Below are 12,993 nucleotides of genomic sequence, written 5' to 3'. Positions count from 1 at the left end.
TGGAAAGATGACGAAAGCTCGTCGAACAAAATGGAAAATATTCGACCGATTAAATCTCATTTCTTACATATAAAACAAAATCGAGTTCTATTTCACATCGAAACACTGAAATTACTTTCCTGCCAAGCGAATACTCGGAAAAATCCGCTCGAGTCCCCCTTTAACGCTGAAAGCACCGGGCGTCGAGCGATTCATCGAGATTTCACGCGATTGTAACGCGACATCGATCGCCACGATGACCGTGAAACAAAAAGTTTCGAGAGGATCATATTAATCGACGCCGCGATTCGGCTCGCAGGGTTTCGAAGGGGTTTCGAAACGAGAGCAGGCTTCTCTCGCCGATTCATTATTGGCGAACGCGTACGGCGAACGCTGTCTAACCACGCGTTTTCCTTTTCCCCGCGTTTTCGAAATATTCTTTGCGTTCAGCCGCGATGTAGAGAGAGAGAGAGAGAGAGAGAGAGAGCGCGGATCGATGCGAAAAATTGCTAGAAGAAATATTATACGGCGGCTACATTGGAAAAAATGAGGCAGCTGTCGGAACAGCCCTCTGGGGCCGACCTCGTACCACATATGTCACTTAAAGGACCGGGCTGGCCCGTAAGATATCACGGATGAATTTTCCCCGCTATCAGCCTATAACTTTACGTGCCAAGCCCCGGGATAATACGAAGAAGAAAAAAAAGATCCAATCGGTTTTTGCGACACCGGCCGCCGCCGCCGCGGCCCGACGACCTTCGCATTTTCCGTGCGGTTTTTAACGTTCCGGTTTCAATAACACGCTCTCCGCCCGCGGATTCTACCGTTTCAGACGATGCGCCCCGGCTATATCGATCTTCCTAGACCCAATTTCTCCTCGTCTAAGCGCACCGATCGATTCCGCGGTCCCTTTTGCGAAACGCAAAGACGCCCTCCGATCCGTCGGAAAAACTCAATTTTTCCGAGCCCCGCGAAACCTGGAAAGACGGTCGATCTTTTTTTGCTCTCGAAATTCGATCTTTCCCAATTCAATTTTACAGCGCTCCACGGTGGCCGAACTGTTTCGGAAACACAGGGACAATCGATTTTTCTCGATTCAATTTGTTTTCTCCGCTCGCGGCGTGGGGAGGAGAGGAAGCGGGGGACAAAACGGTGGCGCGCGAAACGGTTTCGCGGATTCGGCCGGTTTTTCGTGAAATCGAACGATGAATTTGTCCCGCCGTTCGCATCGTAATTTCGTGCCGGATTTAGCCACGCGATGTAACCGATCCAGGGAAACTCGAATCTGCGTCGTCGTTTCCCTCCCCCCCTCTCCCATCAGCATTCCCGCGAACGTATTCAATTACCGATGCTCTCTCACCTCTGTATTTGATCTTATCCAGCTGCTCGGTGAATATCCGTAGCTCCGGATTCGAGAGGTCCCCGACCTGAAAGCCAACCGAGAGGATATCTGTGACGTATCGGTCGTTGCGATCTTCGGCGATCGCCGGCCACGATCTTCGCCGGCGGAATATTCGCGGAGAGATTAGGCATGTACCTGGAGCAGAAGCGACACCGCGACGATCCCCTGCGCCCTGTGCAACGCGTCCGAGAAGCTGTTGTACAGCTGCGAGTTGAAGCCAAATATTTGCAGCTGTGAATGAAAACGGACCACAGTTTAGCCGAGCTGAGCGGGGACCGGGGGGGAGGGAAGGGGGCAACAACCACCCAGTCCTCGCAACTTACTGTCTGTCTCTCTGTTACGTCGACACCGGCGCGGAGCTCTTTGTGTACGCGCTTCGATTTACAAACTTCGACGGAATTGCTCTGTTACCTTTGCTCGAACGGGACGGAGGGAGCCGAGTTTCGGAGGAGACTCGGTCTCTGTCCTTGGAATCCCCGGCTTTTCCGGGGAAAATCGAACGTTTTCCGCGCGGTCCGAGCGACTCGACGTGGACTTCGAGACTCGCGGGTCTTCTAATTACAGTAATTTCTTCTTAATTCGAGCGCGGATTGCGCGCGAAGATGGACGATTCGGGAGGAGAAGCTTCGATTATTCGGGCCTTGGCGTTTGTTTTTATAGTTACCGGTTGTCAACGGCTGTGAAAACGAGACTATAATAATCTCTCTAATAAGAGACTCTAATAATAATAATCGCTGTTCCCAAATCGTCCATTTTTGCGCGCAATCCGAGTGCGAATTAGGGAAAAATTACTGTATTCTAGGACGCGGTAGCATATGTGCTAGCGTATGAGATCAGTGGACGGCGGATTTTTCGCGCATTTGTGACGAAAATAACTAACCGAAGCGCCAAAAAGTGGAGACGTTTGAAGCAGTTGAAAATAGCGCATTGCTTCCGGCTCGTTACGATTATTAAAATAAAAGAAAAACATTCATAGCTATCTTCTTTCAATTAACTCGTTTTATCTTGCATAAAAAACCATAATCCCTTCACAGACGAAAAGGGAGTTCACGAGACTCAATGAAATTTTATAAAAAGATCCGTCCAACATTCTGCTACTAATTCGAATACAACACGATTTATCGTGTATACAGCTTCAATTGTTAAAGTCTCAGTAACATCGGATCGCCTTTGACCAGACAGACGCTCGAGGATCACGGGAACTCGATCGAAAATAATTCCCGACGTATTATAACGGATTTAACCCCTTGACGTACCATTTACTTCGCAGTTATCGCGATTCGAAATTGTTCGATTGCAATAATTTCTTAAAAGGGAAAGCAAATTGATGTTCATTTAAAATGCCTTCTACTGGAATGCTTAAACATCGATGGCAAGAGATTCGAATTTTATTCAAATTTTAAAGAACAGAATAACATATCTATACTCGATAAATAATTCCTAATAAAATTTTCATCGCGAGTGGGACTTACCAAAGTACGGCAAGGGGTTAAGACAGCGATATTCGCGACGTCCGCAGAGGAAAGTAAGAATTCCCAGTGAAATGGGATCGCCATTAGTCGGACCGTAACGACACACGCGGCTGATATTCCGTGCAGAAAGGCTGCGCGAGAGTAGAAAGAGGAAGATCGCGGATGTATTCAGGGATTTGAGTAGAATGGGTCTGCCGGTGGTCAGGCCACCATCGGATGCTCTCCGGGATAGGCAAGTACGACGTTTCGTTTGAACGAACAGAGGAAGAATGCGTTCGACGGGACAAGGTTGAATACTTTTCCCAGGATACGGGGGCAAGGGAACGAACGTGTACGTGTAGGCAAAGCGGGCATCTGTTTAGCAATTTAAGTGGAGTAGCAGTGCGACCGGTCAGACAGTGAAACGTAGCTCGCGGTTGCGGGAGCAGTATTATCCTCGAGTACGAGTATCCGCGTCCATAGAGCACCGAAATTACTCTCTTTCGATAAAAGTAAGAGCATTAACATTTCAGTGCCGCGGTCTGGAAAACTTCTCGTACTTGGAGCTCTCTCGTTCGAAACGATCGCTTCGAACGGTTCGCAAGCACGCTGAATTCTCCCTAATTCAGCTTCGAAGCAAAAACGGACAATTTTGGGAGATGAGATGCGATTATCGGAGAATTGTGCATCGTTTTTATAATCGTGCAGTACAGTAATGTCTCTCTAATTGACGCTGAGATTGTCTGCAAAAATGGACAATTTGGGAAGAGAAGATACGATTATTCGAGATTTGCGCTTTGTTTTTATAGTTATGAATTGTGAACAACTATAAAAACGAGCTGCAAGTCCATTTTTGTGTACAATCTGAGCGTCAATTAGGGAGACATTACTGTACATTGTTGGAATACCAGCCGAAGGACAATCAGGGAGAAATTACTGTATCGTATCTTTGGGGGACTGGAAATTATGATCCGGAAATGAAGACGGACATTTTTATATGTCAAATTCTCTCGATTTCTCACAGTTATCGGTCAAAGTCGTGGAACATCGCGATTTTCGCTATCCTTAATCGTTTTTAACTCGCAACAACGTCAACTATTATATTCACCTTCTATGCTCAAGCATCGCCGAGAATTGAACAGAATGGACCGTGTTAAATTGAGCTACTTTTAGAGTATCCTTAGACTTCATTTAGACCTCTATGCAGTCCCTTTTTCGGCCAGTTTTACGATCGCAAATGAAAGATGTTCTCACCTCGGCCGGGAACGCGTGCCCGTCGACGGTATGCTCGCTGCCCGTCCGATCGTCGAGACCGAAGTGCAGATGGATCTCGTGGAACTGGTATCGATAGCTGAGCGGTCCTCCGGAGATGTTGACGGGGTGTCTGGTGTCGTTGTCGACGGCGAAGGCGACCCTGTGCCCGGTGTTCTCCAGGACGCCGCCGACCCGGTGCTTGTCGATCTGCAGCGGCCTTAGGTTCGGGTCAAAGAGGAGCTTGGACGGCTCGAGGTTCACCGGCGATTGCCGCTTGCCCTTGTTGCACAGACACCACTCGGGATTGATCAGACCCCAGAACCCGGGACCTTCAAATCGCACCGATTAAACCGGTGGGCCGGGGGGTTCACTTCCGGCGATCGATGAACGCGGACCCCCGCGGGACCGGTTAACAACTTCGAAACGAAGTTTCCGCGACGCTAAGTCCGGGGATTAGTGGCTCACCCGCCCGGCTGTCGAATTATTCAGGGGTCCGGGGACAGTCAAGTGGCAAACGGTTCGCGATCTCGTCAAGGACGGTCCCCGATATTGTTTTTTCAACCGTCGAGTACCAGCGACTCAATGCGAACTTCGAGACTCGCGGGTCTTCTAATTACAGTGATTTTTCTCTAATTCGCGCTCCAATTGCGCACAGAAGTGGACAATTTGGGAGAAGAAGGTTATTTGGGTCTTGCGCCTCGTTTTTATGCAACATGTTCCATAATTATGTCAATATCGGGAAATGGAGGCCCGAGGTTAAGACCTGAGGTCATTTGGAGCAACTTTTTCCTTTACAAAAATTTCCTCCGAGGCTTTGTTCGCGAGTTATTAGCGAAAAACGGCGGGCCAATGAGTGGCGAGCTCGCCTCTCATTGGCCAATGGTTTTTCGTTAATAACTCGTAAACGAAGCCGCGGAGAAAAATTTTGCAAAGGAAAAAGTTGCTTGAAATGACCTCAGGAATCGCCCCTTTCGCGGTGTTCGCATAATTATGGAACATGTTGTATAAAAACGTGGCGCAAGGCTCGAGTAAAATAACTAGAACAATCTCTGAGCGCGAATTAGGAAGAAATTACTGCGTTTTCGCTTTCGAACCGGCAAACAAACCGGAAACGAGTCCGAAATTTTGCAGACGTGCGCGAAGATCGTCGAAAGCAAGGCACTTCGACGTCGAAAACGCAAGAACTCGACGTCCTTTGTCTCTCGTGAAAATCGACGGAATTTCGAGACACGGACGTCGGTTCCAGGCGCCGATTTCGATTTCGAATTACAAACCGCTTCGAACAATGTAAAGAACACAAAGAGACCGCGAGAGAACGATTCGCCGAGACGGTCGCGATGCTCCACGGAGAGCCGAGATTTCTCGATGAGACTTTCGCGAGGGAATCGAAGGTTCTCGGAGGACAGCGACGAGGCGACGTTCGGCCACCTAGGCGAGCGATCGAAGAATCCCTTACCGGAAATGCCGTCGTAGGTCCACCACTCTTCCCAGCTGAAGGGCCTGGATTCTGGAAATAGTTGGTTATCATGGAATTTCCGCGATGTCGTTTACGGGAGGGGGGGAGGGGGCGCGCAGCAGTCCTTAACCTAGAACCAGTTACGTCTTGGGTCAAGTGGCAGGCGGATATTTGGCCACGGTTCGTCGAATAACGAGCCACTCGTCTCAATTACACGGTCTCCTGTCCCGCGGGAACAATGATATCAAAAGATCCGGCCGCTCGCGAAAGCGGCCGGTCGTTTCCTTTCGGGGCAAGAAACACGGAGAGAGAGAAAGAGAGAGAGAGAGAGAGAGAGAGAAAGAGAGAGAACGAGAACGAGAAAGAGAACGAGAAACGGGGAGAAATAGAGAAAGAAGGACCTCTCGACGAATCGATTCATCTTCAGGTTAAGAACCGCTGATTACAGGGCGAGCGCGCCCCGCTCGCGCGATCCGTCGCAGCTCGCGCACAGTACCTTGTATCATAACGATAACGAACACTCCCCAGACGCCGAGGAAAACGGAACTGAATGGGGCCATTCCTAGCGTTGCGCAGTCTTCGTCAATTGGACATCATTCGTCTCGACTCTGCGGAGAAGCAGAAAGAAGATGCTGGTTGATATCGACGGCCGCCGCGAACACGTGCACACGGCGTCCTCCCTCCCTCCCACGTGGCCCCCGATCCCCTAACGAGGGAATACACCGAATCGTCTTTGATCCCCGGCGCCGCCGAATCAATTTCCTTTTATCGGTCCCGCGCGGGGCGTCCTCCTCATCCAGCTCTCCGAAACTTTTTCCCTCGAACGTCAAACGCGAGGGGAGGACGCGCCGCTGTTCGCGCGTTCCCGCCTCCCCCGGCAATCTCGCGGAGGGATCTCGCGCTCGCAGATGACACACGCGATAACGATATCGATCGAACGGGAATGTCAACGACGGGGGCGCGCGTGTTTAATCGAGCGGGGTCACGCGACCGTTTTTAGATCCCGTAGATCATCCGGCGAGCTCCGGCGAGCCCGTCGGCGGATCGCGGACGTGTGCCGTCGCGTTCGCGGCGGTTCGCGGCGCGGCTACGCCGAAAGAAAAGACAAATCTGCAGCGATCGCCGTCGAGACGCTCTTCCAAGGGGGCGGGGTTCCCACTCGATCCCCTGCCCACCGCCCGGCCCCCACCCCCGGGTCCACTCCACCCCGTTCCACGAGACACTCCACTCCGATGTATTCTTAGGTCAGGAAAACTCGAGTAGACTTCTCTGTTCGGAAAGTCGATCGATCGATCCGATCTCCTCGTATCGGGCCCGAGGATCAAGCTGGGACACCGGAGTGTCTCTAACCTACACCGGCAGCATCGAGATAAGAGCCCTCCGACCGTGTCCCGAGTACGATGACTCGGCTCTCGCCCGCCCCTTCGCGAGCCCCGCGCCCGCCCGGACGGCCCCCCTCGGCACCCCCTCGTTTTTCTTTCGGCCGCGTCTACCAAGCAGACGGTCCCTCATTGAATCTCCAACGATTGTTTCGGCCCGTCGCGAGCCCCCTTTGTCCGAGCGTCTTTGCTCGCACGACATTCTAGCCGATCCGCCGCGCGCTCGCGATCCCTGCGTCGACGATCCTCCGTCGACGATCCTCCGTCGGACCCTGATCGAAGGCAGAATTCAACGGCGAGACGACGAGCTTGAGCTTTCGACCGCGAACTATTGCGAAGGGAACAGCGAAATATCGCGGAAGGATTAGCCGCGACGCGAGAAGATTATGCGGAAAATTCTGTCAAAACGAAACGTAAAACGTCGCAACAAAGATCGAGGATCCCTCTGGACCCGCGCGAAGGGATCGACGCGGAGGACTTCGAGCGGAGAATAAAATTTTCGGAGGATTAACAGTGGCCGGGGCCGGCGAGACTCCGCGCACGGCCCTGGCCGTCGGATAATCGACGTGCCGAAGCGATTTCTCTGCTCTGTAAAACGTAAAACCCGCTCCGAACCCGAGTCGATATCCCGGCGACGCGTCGATTATCGCTCGATCTCCGATCAGCTATTTTCGGAGGCTTATCGGATCCCGAGGAATCCGCTCGCGCCGGCACGGGCCCCTGTCTCGCGGGCATTCGCGGATAACGAGACAATTATCGCGAATTCGTCGAAGCCTCCGGCGAGACTCTCTCGACGCCGTTTGTTTATAACCTTTGACGACGAAATCTGTCGCTCGATCCGATCTATCGATCAGCGTCTTCCAACGGTTCCTCTCCGAAACAGAGGTTCTCGATTTAAGTATATCGCGCCGATTAATCCGCCGCGACCTCGAGCTTCCCGAAGATCTCGCGTGACAGCGATCGCAGCCCGAGAGACAACGTTGTCCAAGCAATCGAATGCTCGATCAACGGTGCAGGCTCGTGTCGAACCGAAGCGAGGCGAAGCGAGGCGAAGCCTGTTCCCATCGAAAACATCCGAGCGTCTCCTCCGGCTCGGTAAAAATGGCGCAGGAGGTGCGGGGGAACGTGGTGGCACTCCGCGAAAAACTCGGGCTTCCCTTCGAGCGGAAATCCGGCATACTGGTCGCCGGAGAAATCGTTCCGACGCACCTGACTCGAGTTCACCGTCGACGACGAAGCACGGCGAAGCTCGTCGAAGCGGCGGACACGCTGGCAGACGCTTCCGGACGATATCTAGCCGATTTCTAGACGGCGATCGTGGAAACGAAGAACAGCTCGCGGCCGTCGGCGAGTCGAATTTTGATCGCGGCGCGGCTCTAGCTCGAATGCCGTCCAATCAGCCGCGGAAAGCGGCCTCCTGCTTTCCGCTCGAGCGCGATTATCGAAGCGGAACGCTCCGCTGCGCTCGCTCTTTCCGCTTGCATACGGTGCACAGGTGCACAGACAGAGATTTAGGTATGGCCGAGTCTGTTTTCATCGCTCCGGCTCGAAAGAACCCGGGTTAACAACAGCCCCGGCGATAATTGAGCGGTCGCGACGCGCCGGCACCGGAGCTGATACGCGAACGCTCGAGAAACGCAACGGCTCGACTCACGGTTCTCGGGCGACAGCTCCAGCGTCGTCGACTCGTCCCATGGACGACGAGGAAGCCCGTGTCCGGATTGGAAGCCCGTGTCTCTCTCCTACCGCGAGAGGATCGCCATCGGTCGCGGCTCGAAGGATCGAACGGGAACAGCAACAACGGTTTTTGTCCAGCAACGGCGGCGCGGAGCACACACTCGCGGCAGCCCCTTATGGATCCCCAGGATCTTGGCCCCTGGTGATCCTTGGCCCGGCCGGGAGATCGATCCTCTCGATTCGCCGATTCGAGGAGGACCGTCCTCCTCGGGAACCGCGGAAACGGTGATCGCGACGGTCGGGAAAAAAAGCGTGAGCGCGGCCGAAGAGGAGCGGAGTAAGAGGGCGAGGGGTAGATGGAGGCGGAGGAAGAGGAGCAGAGAGAACGAGAGAGAGAAAGAGCAAGAGAGAGAGAGAGAGAGTTCGGCGTAGGGTCGGCCGCGCTTGCGAGACTGGTGGGAGGACGAGCGTGCGAATCGATCGCGGCGAAACGCGCGATGGTGCGGCCAAAATTTTCGCGTGACGAGCGGAGAAACGGGCGCCGCGTCCTGCGGAAATCAATAATAGGCGATCGGGGCCGGAAAAACTCTGTCGAAAAAGCTCCGCCGTTCGAAGCGGAACGGATCCACGCCCGAGCGAGCCCTCGAGGCTTGTTGTATCGAGAGGCTTGTCCCCGGCCGCGGGACGGCGAGAGGCTCCGGAGAAGGTCCTTGGAGAGAGGGGTCCGTCGAACGGGAGCGGGGTCGAGGCCCCCTTTGCGATGGGTGAGCCGCGATACTGACCGTGGACGAGGAAAACCGTGTGCGACGTCCTCGGACTCCCGCTTTCGGGTGCCGCGCGCCTCCAGCTCCTGGGTGCTCTCGTGTGGGACGGCCGCCCGCGCGCGGCTTCCTCCTCGTCACCAGCACTTTGCGACGCGACCGACGACCGACACTGTTCCACCGTTGTACTCTCGGCACGCAACAACCAGACTGCTCTCTCTCCGACTGGCTCGCCGTTCGGGGCCGGGGGTGAAACGAGGTGAAACGAGGCGTCGCGACGCTCCCGAGCGAGAGTAGTGGAGGCGCGTCGACGGCTGGCTGGATCGCCTCGTCTCGACTCGACCCAACTCGACTCGACTCGACTCGACTCGACTCGTCTCGTCTCGTCTCGTCTCGACTCGTCTCGACTCGCGAGCCCAGGCCAGGGCCGAGCTTTTTTCTCTCCCACGGAATAATTTCGTTAAAAGCGCGGCCTCTGCGCCTCCGCGAAGGAACGACGAAGGAGGAACGACTGCCCTACGAGCCGCGCTCTCTGTATACGTTCCTTCTTCCTCCCCCTCTCCCCGCCGCGAGCCACCCTCTCTCCTCGTGCCCTCTCCTCTCGTACCCTCTCGCCTCTCTCTCTCGCCGCTCTCTCACCCTTTCTCTCTCTCTCTCTCTCTCTTTGGCCTCTCCGTCGGACGCAGGCTTCGGCCGATCCGTACCCCATCTAGATCTCTGTCGGGCTTTCCGGTAGCCGAGCTTTCGCGCACGCATGCGCCCCCCGATCACCATCATCGTTCCTCCTCGTTCTAGCGTTCCTCGCCGCCGCCGTTCCACCCTCTATTCCGCTTTCGTTCGTTCCTCCTTCTCCGGCCGTGGCCCTCCGTTCACCCACATCGATGCTTCCGGACACGGTGGAACGAGCGTTTCGCGCCTCCGTGACTCTTTCGGGCATCCTCGGAGGACGGCTGCGCAATGGACGCCGCCAGGACTACGCCGGCCGACCACCGCGGACGCTTCCTTCCGAGAGCTTCTTCCTCGTCTTCTTCGCCCCCTCTTCCATCGCCTCCTCGCTCGCGATCCTCTCCTCGTCCTTCTCGTCCTTCTTCACCTTCTCGCTTTCTCCTTTCTTGTTCTTCTTGTTCTTCTGGTTCTTGTTCGTGTTCTCTCCTTCGTCCGCTTCTTCGCCGAGGTCCTCCAACCTTGCTGAGATACATCTACGCCGGTTACCAGCGCGTCCCTTCCACCGCGATCCCTAATGAATCGACCTTTTCGAGATGTTTGACCCTCCGTCCTCTGCCCCGCTGCCCCGCGCCACCCCGCCGAAGGCCCCCGCGCCCCGCCGCGTCCTTATCCATGGGAATAATCAATGGGCCGAGATGTTATCGAGTCACCAGGCCAGCCTGAACTCGTTACTCGATCCCTATTTAAATTGGCCGCGTTCCATTTATCGCTACTTTCTACTTTTTAGTCTCTCTCACGCTCTCTCTCTCTCTTTCGCTCTCTCTTTCTTTCGCGCACTTTTTTTCTCGCGCGCTCTGCCTCTCTCTCTCTCTCACACGGACAAGATTAATTCGATCAATCATCCGTCGTCGATCAACGACCGGGGCAAGAGCAACAAGACAGAGGGTCGCTGCTGCTCGTTCGATCGAATTTCAGGGGACGTAATCTTTTCATAGATGCTCCGTGCGAGCCAGAAAGAAGCAGAGAGAGAGAGACGGAATGAAAGAGAGTGAGAGAGAGAGAGGGACGTGGGTGGCGGAGGAGAGAGCAGGGTTGATCGAAGAGCAGAAATTACGTCGGGCATGCTGGCGGGGTCGTCGGTGTGCGTTCGGTTTTACGCGGACGCTACGGACGGCCACGTGACCAGCCAGGATCTCGCGCGGATACACCGAAAAGCTCCTGACTGGTCGACTACGCGGAGCCGCTTATCGATTTTCAAAGCGGCATTGCCCGAAACGCGGCTCTCTCGCCAGCCAGCCAGCCAGCCAGGCAGGCAGGCAGGCAGCAGGTAGAGCCAGGCAGGTTCCGACGATTCCGGCACGCGTGTGCCGACAGGAAAAGTGGAACTCGGCATCGGGACCCGATCGGCCGTCCACTTCACCGATCCCCTTATATTGCGTCCGAATGAATAGAAATGCACTTCAGTTGTACCGGCGCTCTCGAGTGCCGTTGCGCCGGTCCACGGTAAAGAATGGGGATCGGGGCATTTTCTCATTGATATCTCTTCTTCGAGCACCGCTTCCAGCGAGAGCGCGGGACAGGGGGGGAGGGGTAAATATTTGCGGCCGACTGCCGAAAGCGAATGGAATTTAGCGACACGCTATCCTCGCCCTCGCCTCCGTCCCTCGGACCCCTTTCCCTCGGACCGGACCAGATATCACGTTCCTCCGACGAAATAATCGGGAACACCGTGCTTTTTGTCGTCGCGGGACTCTCGAACTTTCAGCAGTCGAGGCGAGTCGTTTGTCCGACGAAAATCGTAAACAGGGACCAGGATCCGATGGAAATGCGCTCATTAACGTGCTCGCCGACTGGTTTCTAACAGTCCCTGGAAATCGGGAGTACAATGGTGGAGCAACAATGATTTTCTTTGTTCGTCGATCGGTTTCTCTTTTTTCCTTTTTTCTTTTCCTCTTTTTTTCGTCAGCGAAAATGATGAAGTGTTTCTTTAAACAGGTTCCTGTGGTGCAACTGTGTAATTCGTGAGATGTAGAATAATGTACAATCGATACATCAGTTCTACCAGTTTCTACTGATCTGTTGGTCTTTAAACAGTTAGATGTGTATAGACGAGTATACTCGTCACAGAGAAGCGGATACTTGAATTGTAATTTTAGGGGATGCGAAAATATGTCCTGACATTTCAAGATGTTTAGGATATTTTATATTCTATGTTCTATATAATGCTATATTCTATATTTTATATTCTATATAATTCTGTATTCTATATTCTACATAATTCTATATTCTATATAATTCTATATTTTATATTCTATGTAATTCTGTATTCTATACTCTATATTCTATATAATTCTATATTCTATATAATTCTGTATTCTATATAATTCTATATTCTATATAATTCTGTATTCTATATAATTCTATATTCTATATAATTCTATATTCTATATAATTCTGTATTCTATATAATTCTATATTCTATATAATTCTGTATCCTATATAATTCTATATTCTATATAATTCCATATTCTATATAATTCTATATTCTATATTCCACATAATTCTATATTCTATATAATTCTATATTTTATATTCTATGTAATTCTGTATTCTATATTCTATATTCTATATAATTCTATACTCTATATTCTATGTAATTCTGTATTCTATATTCTATATTCTATATAATTCTATACTCTATATTCTATGTAATTCTATATTCTATATAATTCTGTATTCTATATTCTATATAATTCTATATTCCATATTCTATGTAATTCTATATTCTATATTCTACATAATTCTATATTCGATAATTTATATAATTCTATATTCTATATTCTATATTTTTTTTATATATATATTCTTCTATATTTTATATAAGTGCACCCTCTGAAAATGAAACGCCTCAGCTATAACTGGTTAAGGATCTATGTTGCACCTACTCTTTTCTGGAATAACACGGTTT

General features: G+C 52.1%; 1 protein-coding gene across 5 annotated transcripts in view; it reads right to left on the bottom strand.

Annotated features, from left to right (window-relative positions):
- CARPB (Carbonic anhydrase-related protein B) overlaps positions 1 to 12,993 on the bottom strand; it is a 36,773-nt gene that overhangs the window by 11,832 nt on the left and 11,948 nt on the right. For 3 of the 5 annotated variants that reach the window (XM_033477260.2, XM_033477258.2, XM_033477261.2), the window contains exons 2-6: positions 6,039 to 6,150; positions 5,543 to 5,593; positions 4,087 to 4,415; positions 1,517 to 1,612; positions 1,340 to 1,406 (exon numbers count right to left, since the gene is read on the bottom strand). In XM_033477260.2, the coding sequence (XP_033333151.1) occupies positions 1,340 to 1,406; positions 1,517 to 1,612; positions 4,087 to 4,415; positions 5,543 to 5,593; positions 6,039 to 6,102 (607 nt within the window). In that variant the 5' untranslated portion in view covers positions 6,103 to 6,150. Of the gene's footprint in view, positions 1 to 1,339; positions 1,407 to 1,516; positions 1,613 to 4,086; positions 4,416 to 5,542; positions 5,594 to 6,038; positions 6,151 to 8,575; positions 9,332 to 9,380; positions 9,873 to 12,993 lie in introns of those variants that run through there. The other 2 variants (XM_033477259.2, XM_076526016.1) reach the window with 2 other exon arrangements.

The sequence above is a fragment of the Megalopta genalis genome, chromosome 13, assembly GCF_051020955.1.
Source record: "Megalopta genalis isolate 19385.01 chromosome 13, iyMegGena1_principal, whole genome shotgun sequence".
Lineage (NCBI taxonomy): Eukaryota > Metazoa > Arthropoda > Insecta > Hymenoptera > Halictidae > Megalopta > Megalopta genalis.
This window is presented reverse-complemented; position numbering and strand designations above follow the sequence as displayed.